The sequence below is a fragment of the Gouania willdenowi genome, chromosome 12 (genome assembly GCF_900634775.1).
Source record: "Gouania willdenowi chromosome 12, fGouWil2.1, whole genome shotgun sequence".
In the NCBI taxonomy this organism is placed as follows: Eukaryota; Metazoa; Chordata; class Actinopteri; order Blenniiformes; family Gobiesocidae; genus Gouania; species Gouania willdenowi.
Genome location: NC_041055.1, coordinates 21,214,465 through 21,229,822, shown reverse-complemented (window position 1 = coordinate 21,229,822; position 15,358 = coordinate 21,214,465). Strand labels below are relative to the sequence as shown.

At 35.2% G+C, this 15,358-nt stretch overlaps 2 protein-coding genes across 2 annotated transcripts; both read left to right on the top strand.

Annotated features, from left to right (window-relative positions):
* Window positions 1-2,841: 2,841 nt before the first annotated feature.
* On the top strand, window positions 2,842-6,244 carry LOC114473729 (homeobox protein goosecoid-2). Its single transcript, XM_028463501.1, has 3 exons — window positions 2,842-3,085; window positions 5,795-6,030; window positions 6,167-6,244. The coding sequence occupies exons 1-3, from the start codon at window positions 2,842-2,844 to the stop codon at window positions 6,242-6,244; spliced, it is 558 nt and encodes a 185-aa protein (XP_028319302.1).
* An 889-nt stretch (window positions 6,245-7,133) lies between these two features.
* On the top strand, window positions 7,134-14,245 carry ess2 (ess-2 splicing factor homolog). Its single transcript, XM_028462847.1, has 10 exons — window positions 7,134-7,505; window positions 9,273-9,444; window positions 9,567-9,647; window positions 9,748-9,914; window positions 11,649-11,766; window positions 11,848-11,981; window positions 12,087-12,189; window positions 13,299-13,408; window positions 13,498-13,613; window positions 13,714-14,245. Exons 1-10 carry the CDS (start codon window positions 7,359-7,361, stop codon window positions 13,991-13,993), a joined length of 1,428 nt encoding a protein of 475 aa, XP_028318648.1. The 5' UTR covers window positions 7,134-7,358; the 3' UTR covers window positions 13,994-14,245.
* Window positions 14,246-15,358: the final 1,113 nt, after the last annotated feature.

The window sequence follows — 15,358 nt, the reverse complement described above, 5'->3', positions numbered from 1 at the left end:
CACATGATCACAAGTTCTGATTGGATATTGTCTTGTGAAAAGAGTTTTAATTAGGTGACGAAATTATATTTTTGTTAGATAGTTTTGTTCTAAAAACATATAGTTCAGTTGTATGAGTCACATGGACAGACAAGTGTAGTGTTAAGGCCTCAACCACTTTATTGGACCACTTGTTATTACAGAAACTTTTACAATTTTTTTTTTTTTTTATATAGTTAAAACTCAATTTTCTGCTTGAATCTGTGGTTTTGAAATGTCAATTGCACATTTCATAAAACGTTTGTGTTAATTAAAAAAAAAATGTCATAGTTTTCATTGACTACACTTTTAAGTGACAATAACTAGACTACCACTCAATTTAAAAAAAACACGTTAAGTAAAGCTGTATGTATTTATACTTTCGTCGACTGATAAAAACCAAGCTATATTTTCTATATATATAAGCTATATTTTGGTCACATGGGACACATCACATCAAATATGTCTGTGTGTACTTACAAACACGAACACCGTCAGGTTAATAAATGGTAATTAAATGTTTAAAAAATACATAAACTCATCCTGTAGATTTTAGTCGACTATATCGATATAGTCGACTAAAATATACAGGATGTAACAGATTTCGTCGACTAAAATGAATTGACTATAACTGAAATCAACGTTTACTGCCAAAATGTGCATTTACATCTGTTCCCCCATAAGTTTTAATGAAGAAAAACTCCTACATCAAAATATCATCATTCCAGGAATTGTCTCCAACTTTACTTACTATATATATATATATATATATATACAGTATATATTACTGCCAACAAAGACAAAATGAAACTTTTCCATTCTAATCCCCTGTAATGAAATGTGAGCCATTTGAACCACTGTGGAGGTGATAGAATTCATTCTTTTGAGCCTCTCACAATAACATCAGATTGTGATCTCTTGTGCTGTGCAAACCCACACATCAACAATCTAGATGCTATTAAGCCCAGGTGAAAAGGATGGGATGATGTTTATTGTTATCGCTTTTCAAAACCCACTTATAAAGAGGGCTTAAGACAGATTGTGGAAATCCGTTAATTCTCGGGAAGAAGAAGAAAAAAAAAAAGGTGTATATTGCCTGGTATGAAATCACGGGATTTGTTGGCAGAGATGAATTTAACCAGTGATAGCTTTACTGCAGCTGTGCACATTGTCAGAATGAGAAGACTGCAACACATAGATAAGATATGTGATGCATGATTATGAATAAAAATCACATTGAAGGAGCCCTTTTTTTTCTTATTTAATTCTGCTCGGAGTGTAAATCCACTAGTGTCACCACACTCACAATGTCATGATGAATCAGCCATTCATCTGTAACCTCCTGCACGCGCAGCTTGTGTTTCTCAAATGGGGGTACGTGTACCCCTAGGCTTACGCAATGGCACTATAGGGGGTACTTGAGCGAGAGAGAGAGAGAGAGAGGAAAATTAGCAAATGAAAGCTTTACAAATATGTTTATTTTTTAGTTAAAATTGATAATCACACTGAATATTACCATCAACTCACAAAATGACAACAAAAACACACAAAATAAGAGAAAAATATACTGAATAATAAAAATAACAGACAAAATACAATAAAAAATAACACCAAAAACGTACTTAAGTGAGAAGAATACTCACTATTACCAGCAACGACAACAAAAACACACAAATAAGAGAAATATATCTTGAATAATAAAAATAACAGACAAACAACAACACAATGACACCAAAACCACACGCTAAGTGATAAAAATACTCATTCCCAGCAACTGCACAGAATGACAACAAAAACACACAAAATAAGAGAAAAATACACTGAATAAAAAAAGAACAGACAAAATACAAAATTACTCCGAGAACACACGTGCTAAGTGAGAAAAATACTCACCATTACCAGAAACACAAAACGACAACAAAAACACACAAAATAAAAGAAAAATGTACTGAATTATTAAAAGAACAAATAATAAAATGACACCAAAAACACACGCACTAAGAAAAATACTCACTATTACCAGCAGCAAACGACAACAAATGCACACAAAACGAGAAAAAAATACACAAGATCACTACAAAATACACAAAAATTAACGGAAACATGCAAAACCACATATGAAACAACCAAAAACTCACTCACTGAGAGATAGTACATCATAAATAATACCAACAACACACGAAAAAGACAACAGAAACACACAAAGTAAGAGAACAATATCCTGAATAACAAAAAGAGCAGACAAACAACAACAAAACACACAAAACGACAACAAAATGACCCAAAAAACACACAAAGTAGTCAGGCATAAGGGGGTACAAGTTTGAGAACCACCACCCTAACAAATGCACCTCCACTAAGTCCTATTTGTTGATATAAGAAAAAATGAGATCATATGTTGTAAATGCTAAGACCTGAAACCTGGCACACATGGATCTGTAACCACACCAGAAAAAGGTTCATCTCTATATCCGGGTTGCTAATACCAAGCAATCCCCTTTTCTCTAAAACCTCAACAATGAGGATCTTAGCTGCTTTCCACTTCTCGTTTTATGCAGTGAAATCTGATTTCTTTCAGAGAAAGGAATGAGAAAAGATTAACTGAATCTTCCATCCTCTCTAACCTCTTCACAAAACTGGCAAGATTAGCCAGGAATTAAGCTTCAACCGTTTTATGTGTCCGGTCCATAAAGGGGGGGGGGGGGGGGGATTAGGGCTGTACTGCTTTTCTGACTCCAGATTTCACTATAAGGGCCTGACACGGTGTTGTCTGAGAGAGGAGAAGTGGCAGCTCCCACAATATCCACTGATTGTTGATCTGAGATGGATGCTGGGATCATGGGGGGAAGAGAGAAGCTTCCTTTCACTATTGAGAACATACTGAACAAGTTCCCCAACACTAATGGAGATGAACGTGGAGGCAGTGCTCTTAAAGAGGAGCTGTCCAAGCCTGGTGGAAGCCAGACGGAGTATATCCATCACACCTGCCTGTGCTGCTGCTGCTGCTGCTGCTGCTACAACAACCACTGTGCTGCTGACGTCTACCATACTGAACTCATTCATGAAGGTAGGAATGGGGAAAAAAACAAAAAAAAAAACAGCTTTGACAGTGTTACATTCTGTAATGATTTTGCACAGAATATTTACAGTAGGAGCAGTACAATATTCCAAAATTACAAACATTTGTATCCATATACTGTTGTATGTGTTAATATTGAAACACTGGAGGTTGATTTATAAAGCAAGTAAAGGTTCACTTCCAAAAGAGTTATAATTTAATAATAATAATTTAAGAGGAAAACGACTGAGGTGTATTGACTGCTTCATATGATGTTCATTTTATGCAATATACTTTTTCACCTAAATTTGAGCGTTGGCCTTTTTAATGCTTGAACACATGTTTTCACAATTAAACCTAGCCACCACAGAAGCACTGCCATTGAAGTGTTATATGGACACGTGAGCCTTGAAAGTTCCTTGTTCTCAGACTAGTTCTTCCTCCAACCGCAGCTGTACGTACTGTATGTCATAAAAATGTCAGACTCCGGCTCCAGTTCTTTGATGTAATAGGAGTTTTACCACGACACTACATTTCAAGGTCCAATATGCTAGAGCAACACTGATTGAAAAAGATGAGTATAACAATAGCACGGGTTAAACTATGGAACTGCCTAAAGCAGGTATTCTCAACTGGTGGGTCGGGACCCAAAAGCATGTCGCGGACCTGTACTGGGTGGGTCGCGGACAGCTGGTCAAAAATAATTAAATACTTAATGTCTCTCATGTTGGACTTGTTTTTTTTTTTTTATTTGAAAGACCGTTTTATTTTGACAGACATGCTGTGAAATGCATGTTGCACAGGAAAATATATAGATTTATGTTTGAAAAAAGATCAGATATGAGTGTTTTCAACAGCTATTTTTGAAAAACTAAATTTGGTTGTTTGAATTATATATATATATATATATATATATATATATATATATATATATATATATAAAATGTGGGTCGAGGTTTAATGACCGTGACAAAATGTGGGTCCCAGGGTGAGACCAGTTGAGAAGCACCAACATGAACCAGTTTAAAAAGCTTTTTAAATCATATGTCGTTAGTATGTGTTAGAAAGAAGGGCAACAATTTTACCAAGGACAGCAATAATATATAATATGTATATAATGGTATATAAATATATTCATACTTAAACATAATAAAAAGGTTTTTGTTGATTTATATATTGCCACTCTAAATTTAATTGATGGAATTTGTGTCGTAAATATGAAATAGTATAATGTAAATATGGCACAAAAAAATGTGTATTTTGCTGAAGAAGTGTAATTGAAGATGGCTAATTGAAAACGTAATTGTAACTGAAAAATGTAATTGACCCCAACCCTGCCCATGTTCAAATACAATTCAATTACGAATACAGTGACTAGCATTTTTTTCAAATTACAATTAAATTACTATTATTTTTAATCCTCAGAAAGTCCATGACAATTAAGTTCTCAATTACTAAAGTTCAATTACAATTAATCACAATTACTGAGCCTGAAATAAATAACCTAATGAAAGTTAACCTTCCTCTGTGTTAGCTTTTCTGTTAGCATCTCTTATGATGACTGATCCTAAATCAGCTGTAAAAAACACTAAAAACAAATCTCCATCATATATTGATTACCTTGTTAGGCTTCCTAATCAATGAAAATATAGCTTTTAATATTTTTGGTGTGTACACCTGAGCCTTTTTTTTTTTTGTTTCGGTATAGCCCTAGATTTGTATGTGTGTGTATATATATATTAAAATGATAAAATGTGGGAAACGCTTAATCTGAAGGTACAGTATCCTCGTACTACCCTGAAGAGTCAATGTATCACACGATAAGGTGTCAATATATGGAATAAAATGAAATATGCCAATAACATAACTGTGCAAATAAACACCAAATGAAGAACGCTTTTCTTTATTGTGTTTCATGGCATAAAATTATGAAACAAACACTACATTTTCCACTGCCTTGAAATAATCCTTTAAAACTAAAGAACAATAATGTAATTGGAGATTAGCTTTAGATTACATTCATTTTGGTTGAAATATAGATTATATAGAGCACTATTTAGAGTAGAGTACTATAAAGAGCAGAACATGCTCCCAAAAAAAAAAATGTAAAAAATTGAAATAACATTTTTAGGAATGGACAGCGGGCCAAAACCAATCACTTGGCCCCAAATTGGACGGCCCTGGTTTAGATGAAAACCTGAAAAATGCTGCTAGTCTGCAGAAATTCAAAAGAATAAATAAGAGAAGTGTTTTGGAGAAATATGCAAATGACATTAGACCCTAGCTCTTTTTTTAACTGTAGGTAGCCCTGTAACATTTGTAATTAATATAAATTCATTATCAACCAACCAACCAACCATTTTCAAACCCACGTGCTCCTGTCTCACACGGTCGTGGGGGTCTGCCAGTGACTGGGCAGGGGTACACCCTGGACAGGGCGCCAGTCCATCGCAGATTCATTATCATAAACACCAATATAATGTACTGTATGTATACATGTGTGGTGACTGTGATAATTCTGTGTAAATGCTTTTGTCTTCTTTTCTCTTGTTGTAGTATAGTAATCCATGTTATACTATTTATAGTATATATAAATATACTATTATTATGAATTTTATAGGTGAAATTGAATAATTTGTGGTTAAGAAACCCTGGATTAATCGATGTTGTGTTCATTTTTGCATTAGGATTCCTTGACTTAACTTCTTGTCCTTGCAGCCTGCCCATATGGATGGAACCCAGTTGTGATTTCAGACCAGTGCAGACTGGGAGACCCTCACAGGGAGGAACAGTTACCCAGTCATGTGCAGAGGAGAACCAGACGTCACAGAACCATTTTCACAGAGGAGCAGCTGGATGCACTGGAGGAACTGTTCCTACAGAACCAGTATCCAGATGTGAACACACGAGAGAAACTGGCACAGCGTACACAGCTGAGGGAGGAGAGGGTGGAGGTCACTGTGTTGTTATTATTATTGTTATTATTTAGTTTCTACAATTATTCTGCTCCATTGTGAATAAATACTGTGTGATTTATTGCAGGTTGTTATTCTAACATCTTAATAATGAAGGCTATTTTCTTTCAAATAGGTGTGGTTTAAAAACCGAAGAGCAAAGTGGAGACGTCAGAAAAGACTTTCTTTTGTGGGGATTAACGCAGAACACTAAATGTGTGTTTTATTGGTGTATCAACTACTACAGCATAAAAACATCTTTGTCTGAGTTGTTTTCACTTGTGTTTACTACAGGATTTACATACTTTATTTTTTTATTTCATTTTATTATCTTCATGTCTGTTTTTCTAAATCAAAGTATAGCTTTGAGAAAACAAATAAATGTATTTAACAATGTTAAATGATGAATAACACAAAAATTAAGATGTCACCACGTGGTGTTTACATGTCCTTTTTTAAAAAAAGAAAAAAAGTTTGCAATAACAGTCGTTTCAGCAAAACACATTGGTCAACAGACTTTTCACGTCTGAATGTAGATCATATATTACCAAATTGCTGTGGAAATCTTTGAGAATTCACTATGTCTGATGAAATAAAGTCAAAATGGTTCAAAAGATCTTTTGTGGAGTTTATTCCAGAGCTGTGGCATGAAAACGGTACAGATGAAGTGGTCTTTCTCATGAAAGAGAAAAAAAAAAGTGGCTTTCACACAGTAACAGCACAGATTTCTTATAGAATGAAAAATCAGGATCAGGAAGGCTGCTATTGGCTATTAATCACGTAACAGAGGGAGTTTGTTATGACACTGTTTGATAAATATATATATATATATATATATATATATATATATATATATATATATATATATATATATGTGTGTGTGTGTGTGTGTGTGTGTGTGTGTGTGTGTGTGTGTGTGTGTGTGTGTGTGTGTGTTAAATCGTAAATAAATGAAAAATAAATAATAATAATATTAATAAATAAATGTTGAACCGTAAACGTAATGCTTTTTAATATTTTTTGCTCATGACGTTTTTTTTTTTTTTTTTTGGCGTAAACTTCTAGTGACGTAATCACTGAAAGTAGTCACTAGGCGGAAGTGACGCAGCCGTAAACAAGAAGTTGTCGCTCGCGTTCACATTTGTTGTCGTGGTCTATCAGCTAAAAGAGGGACATTGATGTCCTAGTGCTTTGCATATTTTCCTTACAAAGTTCAGCATTAGTTTGGGGTTTTAAACAGTGACGCCCTGGTAGAAAAGTGAACCTCCGTTTACATTTTATTGGAATAGTTAGCCGTTAGGTTGCTAGGCTAACAGGCTCTTTCTACAATGGAGGCCAGCGCCAGCGTGAGGAAGGCTCTCTCCGGGACTCTCGTACCTACGGCGGTCACAGTAGTGGCTTTACGGCAGCCAACCGAAGAAAATAAAGGCGATATACCGAATAAGAAAGTGTTGGACGAGGACAAGTACATAGAGGTAAACGACAAAAAGAGCCACAGACGCTAATGTAATTTACAAGATTCAGTTTTCTACATTTCTCGATCTATGGCTCCATTACTTGGCATTTTCTTTGTTTTTTCACTTGTTTGCTTCTTACATTAGTACTGAAAATACTATAGTTTTCTTTGTTTTGTTTTTTTAAACTACTATAGTACCGGACTTGCTAGATCCACTCCACACATATCAACTAGGCATGTCAATCTCCATCACTGACAACGATTCGATACATTAGCGATGCATTGAGTCCTCTGGTGATACGATGCGATACTATTCGCACTTGTTCCCAATTTGATGCCGATTCAATCCTACACAATGCGATACAACACGCAATTCAACATGATGCTAAGAAATTATACCAAAAACGTAATTAGAAAATAAGATGCTGCCATTCAGTATAGACCTAGAGGTAGATTTGTTGATTTCCTTATAAGCAGCAAATTTAACAAAGAAGTCCACATTTTGCTTATAAAATCTACTAGTACTATGCATCACTTTATGCAACATTTTCTTGGCCTCTTAAAAAACACAACAACAAAAAAACAGCTCATCAGCTTCACCTGCTCAGTGTTTAATATGAACATCTCATCGGACGAAACCATCGATGCCAGAGATTGTAGAGTCTGAAACATCGTAGGTTCATGATAACTTGATAGCTTCTAATAATCTGGCCCCTAGTGGTGAAATAACTGATACATCTTGTGTTTATTTATGTTTGTCTAATCATCTGGAATAATGTCATCAGGATATTTTAAATTAAATTAATCTAAACTTAATAAACCTGCTCAGATTCAGTAAACTATTGATCCCTGAGGGGAAATTGAGTGCCATTAATGCTGCTCTCATACATCTATTTTTATTTGACATATTGGAAAATAATTAAAAAAGGACCAGTCAGAATAATCCATGTTGGTACAATCTATAACTACCTTTCAATTGGAGCTTACGCGTGGTTTTATTTTGACATACATATCTGTTTAATTATGGTTTTCTTTTAGTTTTTTATTATTATACATTTTGTTTCCTCCCAGGAGTTGATAACCAATGTTTTCAGAAAAACAGTGATAAAATATTTCACTGAAATTTAAAAAAAAAAATGAATGTGGAAAACAGAATTTGGGGGAAAAAATGGAATTTGGGAAGAAAAAAATTGTATTTTATAGTGCCCTACATAAGTCCTGTTAAGTAAGGCCAGTTATTTTACCCTAGGATGAAATGCCATCCACTAGTGCAGCTGAGAACAAAGTAAAAGCAGTGGAGAAAGAAAGAGTGTCTGGTAAAAGCACATGGATCAATAAAGAAAGCTTGAGAGGCTTGTCCAGAACAAAACAAGGCAAATGATGGAAACTGTTATAAGGACTATAGAACCAGTAGCTCAGCAGCGGAGGTGTTAAGAAACAAAGCGAAAAACAGTACAAATATTAGGTACTTCTACTTTAACATCACAATTCTTCACATATGTTGTAAATGTTTTTCATAAACCACAACTTGAGTGGTGTGAATACATGTTTTGTTTTTTGCTTGAAAATAATAGTGTTTGTTGCTTTATTTTACTCTTCCGCGTGTTTAAGATTGCTTTATTTGTGTTAAATAATTTGTCACCTTTTTCTTGCCTTTGGTGTTTGCACGTCTGCGAAATGAATAACTACTTCCACCATTGATCATGTCACTTTTATTCTGTAATTCACTGATATTAATATTAATAGATGACCTTATTGTTTTTTTTATATTGTCTGTGTTCGACAGGGTTTGGAGAAAATCATCCAGAGGGACTTTTTCCCTGACGTGACTAAACTTCAAGCACAAAAAGACTATCTCGAAGCTGAGGAAAATGGAGATCTAGAGAGGATGAGAGAGATCTCCATCCGGTACGGCTCATCCTTAGCCAAACGTACACCACAGAATACCTCTGTGCCCTGTAAGTGAAATGATCATTTATATTTCTCACACGTCAAAAATCATCCCGTGATCCAAGTCCTTTAATGTGACCATGGATACTGTAAAATACTTTGCTTTGTTTTGTTGTTGTTGTTGTCTTAGATGTGACACCAGCCAGCTTTGAGACCCCTGTCACATGTGTAGGATCTCCCTCCAATGACAGCACTAGAGGCGTAGCTACAGGTGAGCTTTTATCCGAGCTAAATTAAGGTTAATCTCAACTATTTGCAGCAATTTAAATTATTGAGTGTTGGGCTTTTTTCTGTGAAAACTATAATAATAGAGAAAAAAGATGACAAAGAAGAGAAACCGCTGCCTAGCCTGGACCAGTTCCTTGCTAAAAACACGAGTGAAGACAACGCATCCTTCCAGCAGATAATGGTTTTGGCTGAAGACAAGGAAAGGCTGAAGAACTCTTGGTTATATGAGGCAGAGGAGGAGTTCAAGCAGGTTGGTGCACACATTGCGTTTTCTGCTCATTGTGAAGTCAACTATTAAATCGCTGGCAGAACATCTTCACTGAAACAATTTAAATGAGATTTCCTTTTCTTGGGTCCACGATTCGATTTGAACAAAACTCAAATCAAAGACTGGGATGTAACGGTGCACTTAACTTCTTCCAGTTTGAATAAGTAAAGATCATATTTTGGAGAAAAAACAGATTAGTGAATTTACAGATTTTTATTCTTTTATTTAAATTGTCAAGAATTTTTTCAGCTACTATATTTCCTTTTTTTACTAACTGTTTAACCTGTTTGAACTCAGAAACCAAAATAAACTGCACATTACATTTATCAGCATGCAAAGTTGAACAGAAATATATTAAATATAAGCAGCACTAAAACAGTCACATCACCCCCTGTTGTTTAAGCAGAGTATCGAAGCACATGCTGTTCTGTATCAATTTTAACTCCCTCTTATTTGCATCGGTTTTTAGTCGATTTAGGATGTGTCCTTACATCCCTACTTTTCAACGAGTTTAAATGTTGATTTGACATAAATTTGTTAACCTAGAGCATGTAGTTTATTCTCACGGTGACAAAGGGAGACTAGTATCCTTATGGAGGATCAAACCTGCCAAAATTAAAATAAATAAACATGAAAAATAACAAAAAAGAAGATTGAAAATTAAATTAAAAAAAATAAACATAAGTGGAAAAAATGCAAAAGTAAAAAATATATATATATATTGTCCAAAAATTAAATATAAATTGATAAATAAAGAAAATACAAATATAATTTATTTTTAGTTTTTTTTAATTTTTTTTTTTTTTACATTTATTCATTGAGTCATTTATTTTATACATACAAAAACTATTTTTATTTTTATTCTTCTATTTTTAGCAAACGAGGGGACTGTCTTAAATTTTCCTCTTTTTTTTTCACGTTTATTTATTCCTTTTAATTTTAAGTTTGGCAGCTATGGTCCTCTATAGCAGTGTTTCCCAACCTTTTCTGTCTCATGTACCCCCGAGGCATCTCTTCAGATTAGGAGAACCCCTTCATCACTCTAATTTAGTAACATTTCTTGTTTTATTTACATTTTGTTAACATGTTGGCCTCTGAAATCTCCTACAGCTTGAAAATGTCAACCTGTACGTTTAACGCACACTAGTTATCAATTTTGTGCATTACAATTATTGTACATCAGAGAAAATATTGACCTCAATTTGTAGTAATGTGCATAACATGTTAGTCACAATTTAGTAGGATATTAGGGCCACATTATTGTTTATTCCATTAATGCTGTTTATTCTCAATGGGTGGAAAAGATGTTGTATGAGCATCTACAGTCTCTGAAATAGGCTTCAAAATGACTCAGCATGTTGGAAATAGATTCATTAATGTTTCCAAGTACCCCCTTCAATGTGTTCAAGTACCCCTAGGGGTACACGTACCCCTGGTTGGGAACCACTGCTCTATAGTATCCTGCGTTGTCAGCAGTAAACACAAAATTAAAATGCTATTGTACACCAATTGTACATAATTAGGTTAAGAAATCCTAGACAGCCTGGTTCTAGAGTTTGGGATTAAAGGTCAGCATCCAGAAGAGTCTCCGGAAGTCTGTGTGCGTAGGAAGAGCAGGGTCATTGACACGAGATGAAGCTTCACTGTTAACGGGGTGCGACTGATTTCAGGTCAAATGTCGACATTACAACCATTCACGCGCTCTTTTCTTTCCAGCGTCACCAACAGAATCTGGCGTTACCGTCCATGGAGACGGCAGCACTGGAATGTGTCAAAGCCGGACTGGAGACATGGGAGTACAAAGCCAAGAACGCCTTGATGTATTATCCAGAGGGTAGGAAGAGCTGACTCATGTTTTCTGACACGCTTTAGCAGTCTGTGAGAATAGTTACTCATATTTTTCTGCTATTCTCAGGCGTCAAAGATGACGACGCCATCTTTAAAAAGCCAAGGGAGGTGGTTCACAAAAACACTCGCTTCACGTCAGACCCCTTTAGCAAAGCGCTCAACAAAAGCCAAATACAGCAGGCGGCCGCTCTCAATGCAATGGTAAGAGTTTATTAGACTCATCAGTGATGTAATCCCACATTGTGTTTGCATGGAGAGTGCCAGGTTAGTCAGTGATGTGACTAATTGGTGCCGTTTTTAACTCAGTTTAAACAGGGGAAAGTTGGTCCTGATGGAAAAGAGCTGCTCGCACATGATTCCCCAACAGTGAATGGATACGGGTATGAAAGAACGCCCTCCCCAGCCCCTGGTAAGATAAGTGTTTCTGTGTAAATCAAAGGCAATTCTTCTCTTGTATTTAAATATCAATATTTTTCTCTTACATGTCTTACAATAAAAAAAATTGTATTCGATTCACCTAAACCATTCAAGGTCCAAATATACTAGTAGTAAAGTAAAGAAAAAAAAAATGCGGGGCAGCACAACACTGCCCAGGTTTACATTTTTTATGTATAAGTTGTAACTTTATTCTGGTTTACCTCTGACAGTGAATGACAATGGTGCTGTGCATCAAATTCATTAGGTTATTATTACAATTACGGTACTTCTTTTTGGGAGGGGGGGTGGTTCACATCACCTTTTGTCTTTTAATGAGTAATTAATTAGCTACAAGTGAATAATTAGGTTTTTTAAATGATGCATAAATTATTAATGACTACAAATATTTACTGAATGTATTTAAATTTGACTAAATTCAACAATTTATATTTTATTCAAAATATTAGTATCCCCAGCCACAAAGTGTGAAAGGGGGATATAGGTTTGAGCTTTTCTCAGAAACTGTTTAAGATCGAATAACCACATTCAGTGTGTGGCTTCAGGGAATCAATACCCCGATGGAGTTTGAAAATGAGAAGTGCGCAATTATTTTTCCCGCAGTTAATGCCCTTGTGCCGTTTTTTTTATTCTATTTGGGGTATCTTCAAAAGGGGCCATTTTTCTTACAAACCGTTTAAGATAGTTAATAATTTTATATTCTGATGTGATTATATTATTTGATGTATACATCTAAGTTCTTAGATTTAGGACATTTAGGAAAAGGTTGTGAGTTATAATGACAACCACTCTGGCGGGGGATCTTGATGACTGTCTTCTTGTTTATCATGGAGGAGTTTTAAAGGGCCCCTCCAAAATAAAACTCTGAACAGTCACTGAAAAGGATTTTAGGACTGTATGATCTATTTGCACAGAAACACAAAGTGTACTTTACAATTGTTACTGTAGTTTCTCACTCATTTTTTGTTCAAAACAACCTTGAATGGCGCAGTATTACAAAGTGTGGTTAATTCATAAATATAACTTAGCGAAACCATTCTCTGTGTTTGGAGTTGATTTTTAAAAATGTATGTTTTCACTAAGGTGTGTCCGAGTCTCCTTTGATGACCTGGGGTGAGATCGAGAGCACCCCATTTCGACTGGATGGATCAGATTCGCCATTTATAGAGAGAAACCACGGCCCTTCATTTAAGGTAACTAAAGACTCAAGGATCATATAAATTCCTTCATTTTTTTGGCTGCAAATTGTGACATTGGTGACAATTTTTTTTGTTTGTCAAAGATTCCTGAACCAGGAAGACGAGAGAGGCTGGGTATAAAAATGGCCAATGAAGCTGCTGCTAAAAACAGAGCGAAAAAACAAGAGGCTTTACGAAAGGTCACAGAGAACCTGGCAAGGTATGTCAATCCCAGCTCCCATTTTGTAATATAAACATTAAAATTTCAATAAGAACTGAAGAAACAGTTGTAATTACTCACTTTAATCTGTGTGTTGCAGCCTCACACCTAAAGGTCTAAGCCCCGCCCTCACTCCTGCACTGCAGAGGCTCGTAAACCGAACATCCAGCAAATACACGGACAAAGCACTGAGAGCAAGTTACACACCGTCACCCTCGCACAGAGCCACAACATGCAAGACGCCCTCTGATGGCTCGTCCACCCATACCAGGACGCCAACGCCAAACAAAGTCAAGACGCCGGCCTCACAGGACGTTACATCGCTGACAGACAATCTGCTGCAGCTGCCCAAAAGACGGAAAGCATCAGACTTTTTCTAGGCTGCTCAGCCTGTTCCAGACTTGGACTTCAGGAAAAAGACTCGATAAAGGGTGGAAAATGTTTAGTATGAACTTCTTTTCTTAAACTCAGCACGTGTTCACTGGAGGACTGAGGGTTTGAAATGATCGCTCTGTTTCAGAGCTCACTTCATTACTTCTTTGTTTAAAGTTGTATTTAAATGACATTGGAGGTTTTATTTAGTTTAATGTTTGTTGTTGCTTTGAAATGACGACTAAAAAGTTATAATTGTTGATATGTGGTCATTGTCTGTCATTAAAGACTTTTTTGCTATAAAATCCTGAAATGATCTACATACACACATATGCATATCAAGCATTCTATTAGAGAGATCCTTTGACTGTTGATTGATTTGTTTTATTCATCTTGACATATAGTACACTGCTCAAAGAAATAAAGGGAACATCTGTAAAAAAAAAGACATTCTAGAACTAAGTTAAGTATTCTTGCTGAAAATCTTGTTTCATTACATAGTGGAATGTGTTCGGAACAAAATAATATAGAAATGATTTCAATGGAAAGCAAAATGATTATCCCATTTCCTGAGGAATCTCCTCTTTGATCTGCATCAAAGCATCGGTAACCTAAAAATAATTTCAATCATAAAAAACTTCACTCGAATTAAAAACATTTTCAATCAAAGAAAAAAAGTGTTAAAAAAAACAACTATTTGGGTTTCACTTTGAAATATTTATCTGCATTCAAACACTTTGAAGATGTTTTTATTTTTAATATTGAAGTTTTTTCTTTGTTTTATTTTTTTGATTGAGCAATATCACACAGGAACTGCTGACAGATTTTAGCAATATACTGTAGAAAATGACAATACCTCCTATATCGAGATATATCAATATTTTATTTATTTATACAATCACTTCATACAAGTATTTATTATTATTCATAAAGTACCATCAAACAGTGTCCTTTATAATTTTTCCATATTTTGTAGATGTATATTTTATAGTTTATTTCGCTTGTTTTAGCTTATAAAATCATTTTAGGAGTCGCTGCTTTTGTTACCTTTCAGAGCAGCATGAAAAGCACAGTTAAATGGATTGTTGAATGCATCTTAACCCAGAGCGACCCCTAAACAAGTCACACTACAGAACTCACTCACACGTGCTGTCCCTTATAGGAGAAAAAGCCAAAAGTGGCACATATTGTGCAGCTCTTTGTTAATTAATGTGTCAGTGTTGCATTTTTCATCAGCAAATCTAACCCAGAATTGTCTTTCTGGGAAGACTTTATTGAGATAAAAAAATATCGAGATTAATATCGAATATCGCCATTTTGAGAAAAAGTATTGGTGCATATCGCCCAGCTCTATATATAGGTTTAAATAAATA

What these genes read in the sequence shown, in the direction of transcription:
- LOC114473729 (XM_028463501.1), top strand. Translation starts at nt 2,842, where the DNA reads ATGGATGCTGGGATCATGGGGGGAAGAGAGAAGCTTCCTTTCACTATT. An exon ending in TACTGAACTCATTCATGAAG is followed by an intron (nt 3,086 to 5,794) that starts GTAGGAATGGGG and finishes TTGTCCTTGCAG; the next exon opens with CCTGCCCATATGGATGGAAC. An exon ending in TGAGGGAGGAGAGGGTGGAG is followed by an intron (nt 6,031 to 6,166) that starts GTCACTGTGTTG and finishes TCTTTCAAATAG; the next exon opens with GTGTGGTTTAAAAACCGAAG.
- ess2 (XM_028462847.1), top strand. Translation starts at nt 7,359, where the DNA reads ATGGAGGCCAGCGCCAGCGTGAGGAAGGCTCTCTCCGGGACTCTCGTA. An exon ending in CACTAGAGGCGTAGCTACAG is followed by an intron (nt 9,648 to 9,747) that starts GTGAGCTTTTAT and finishes CTATAATAATAG; the next exon opens with AGAAAAAAGATGACAAAGAA. An exon ending in CAGAGGAGGAGTTCAAGCAG is followed by an intron (nt 9,915 to 11,648) that starts GTTGGTGCACAC and finishes TTTTCTTTCCAG; the next exon opens with CGTCACCAACAGAATCTGGC.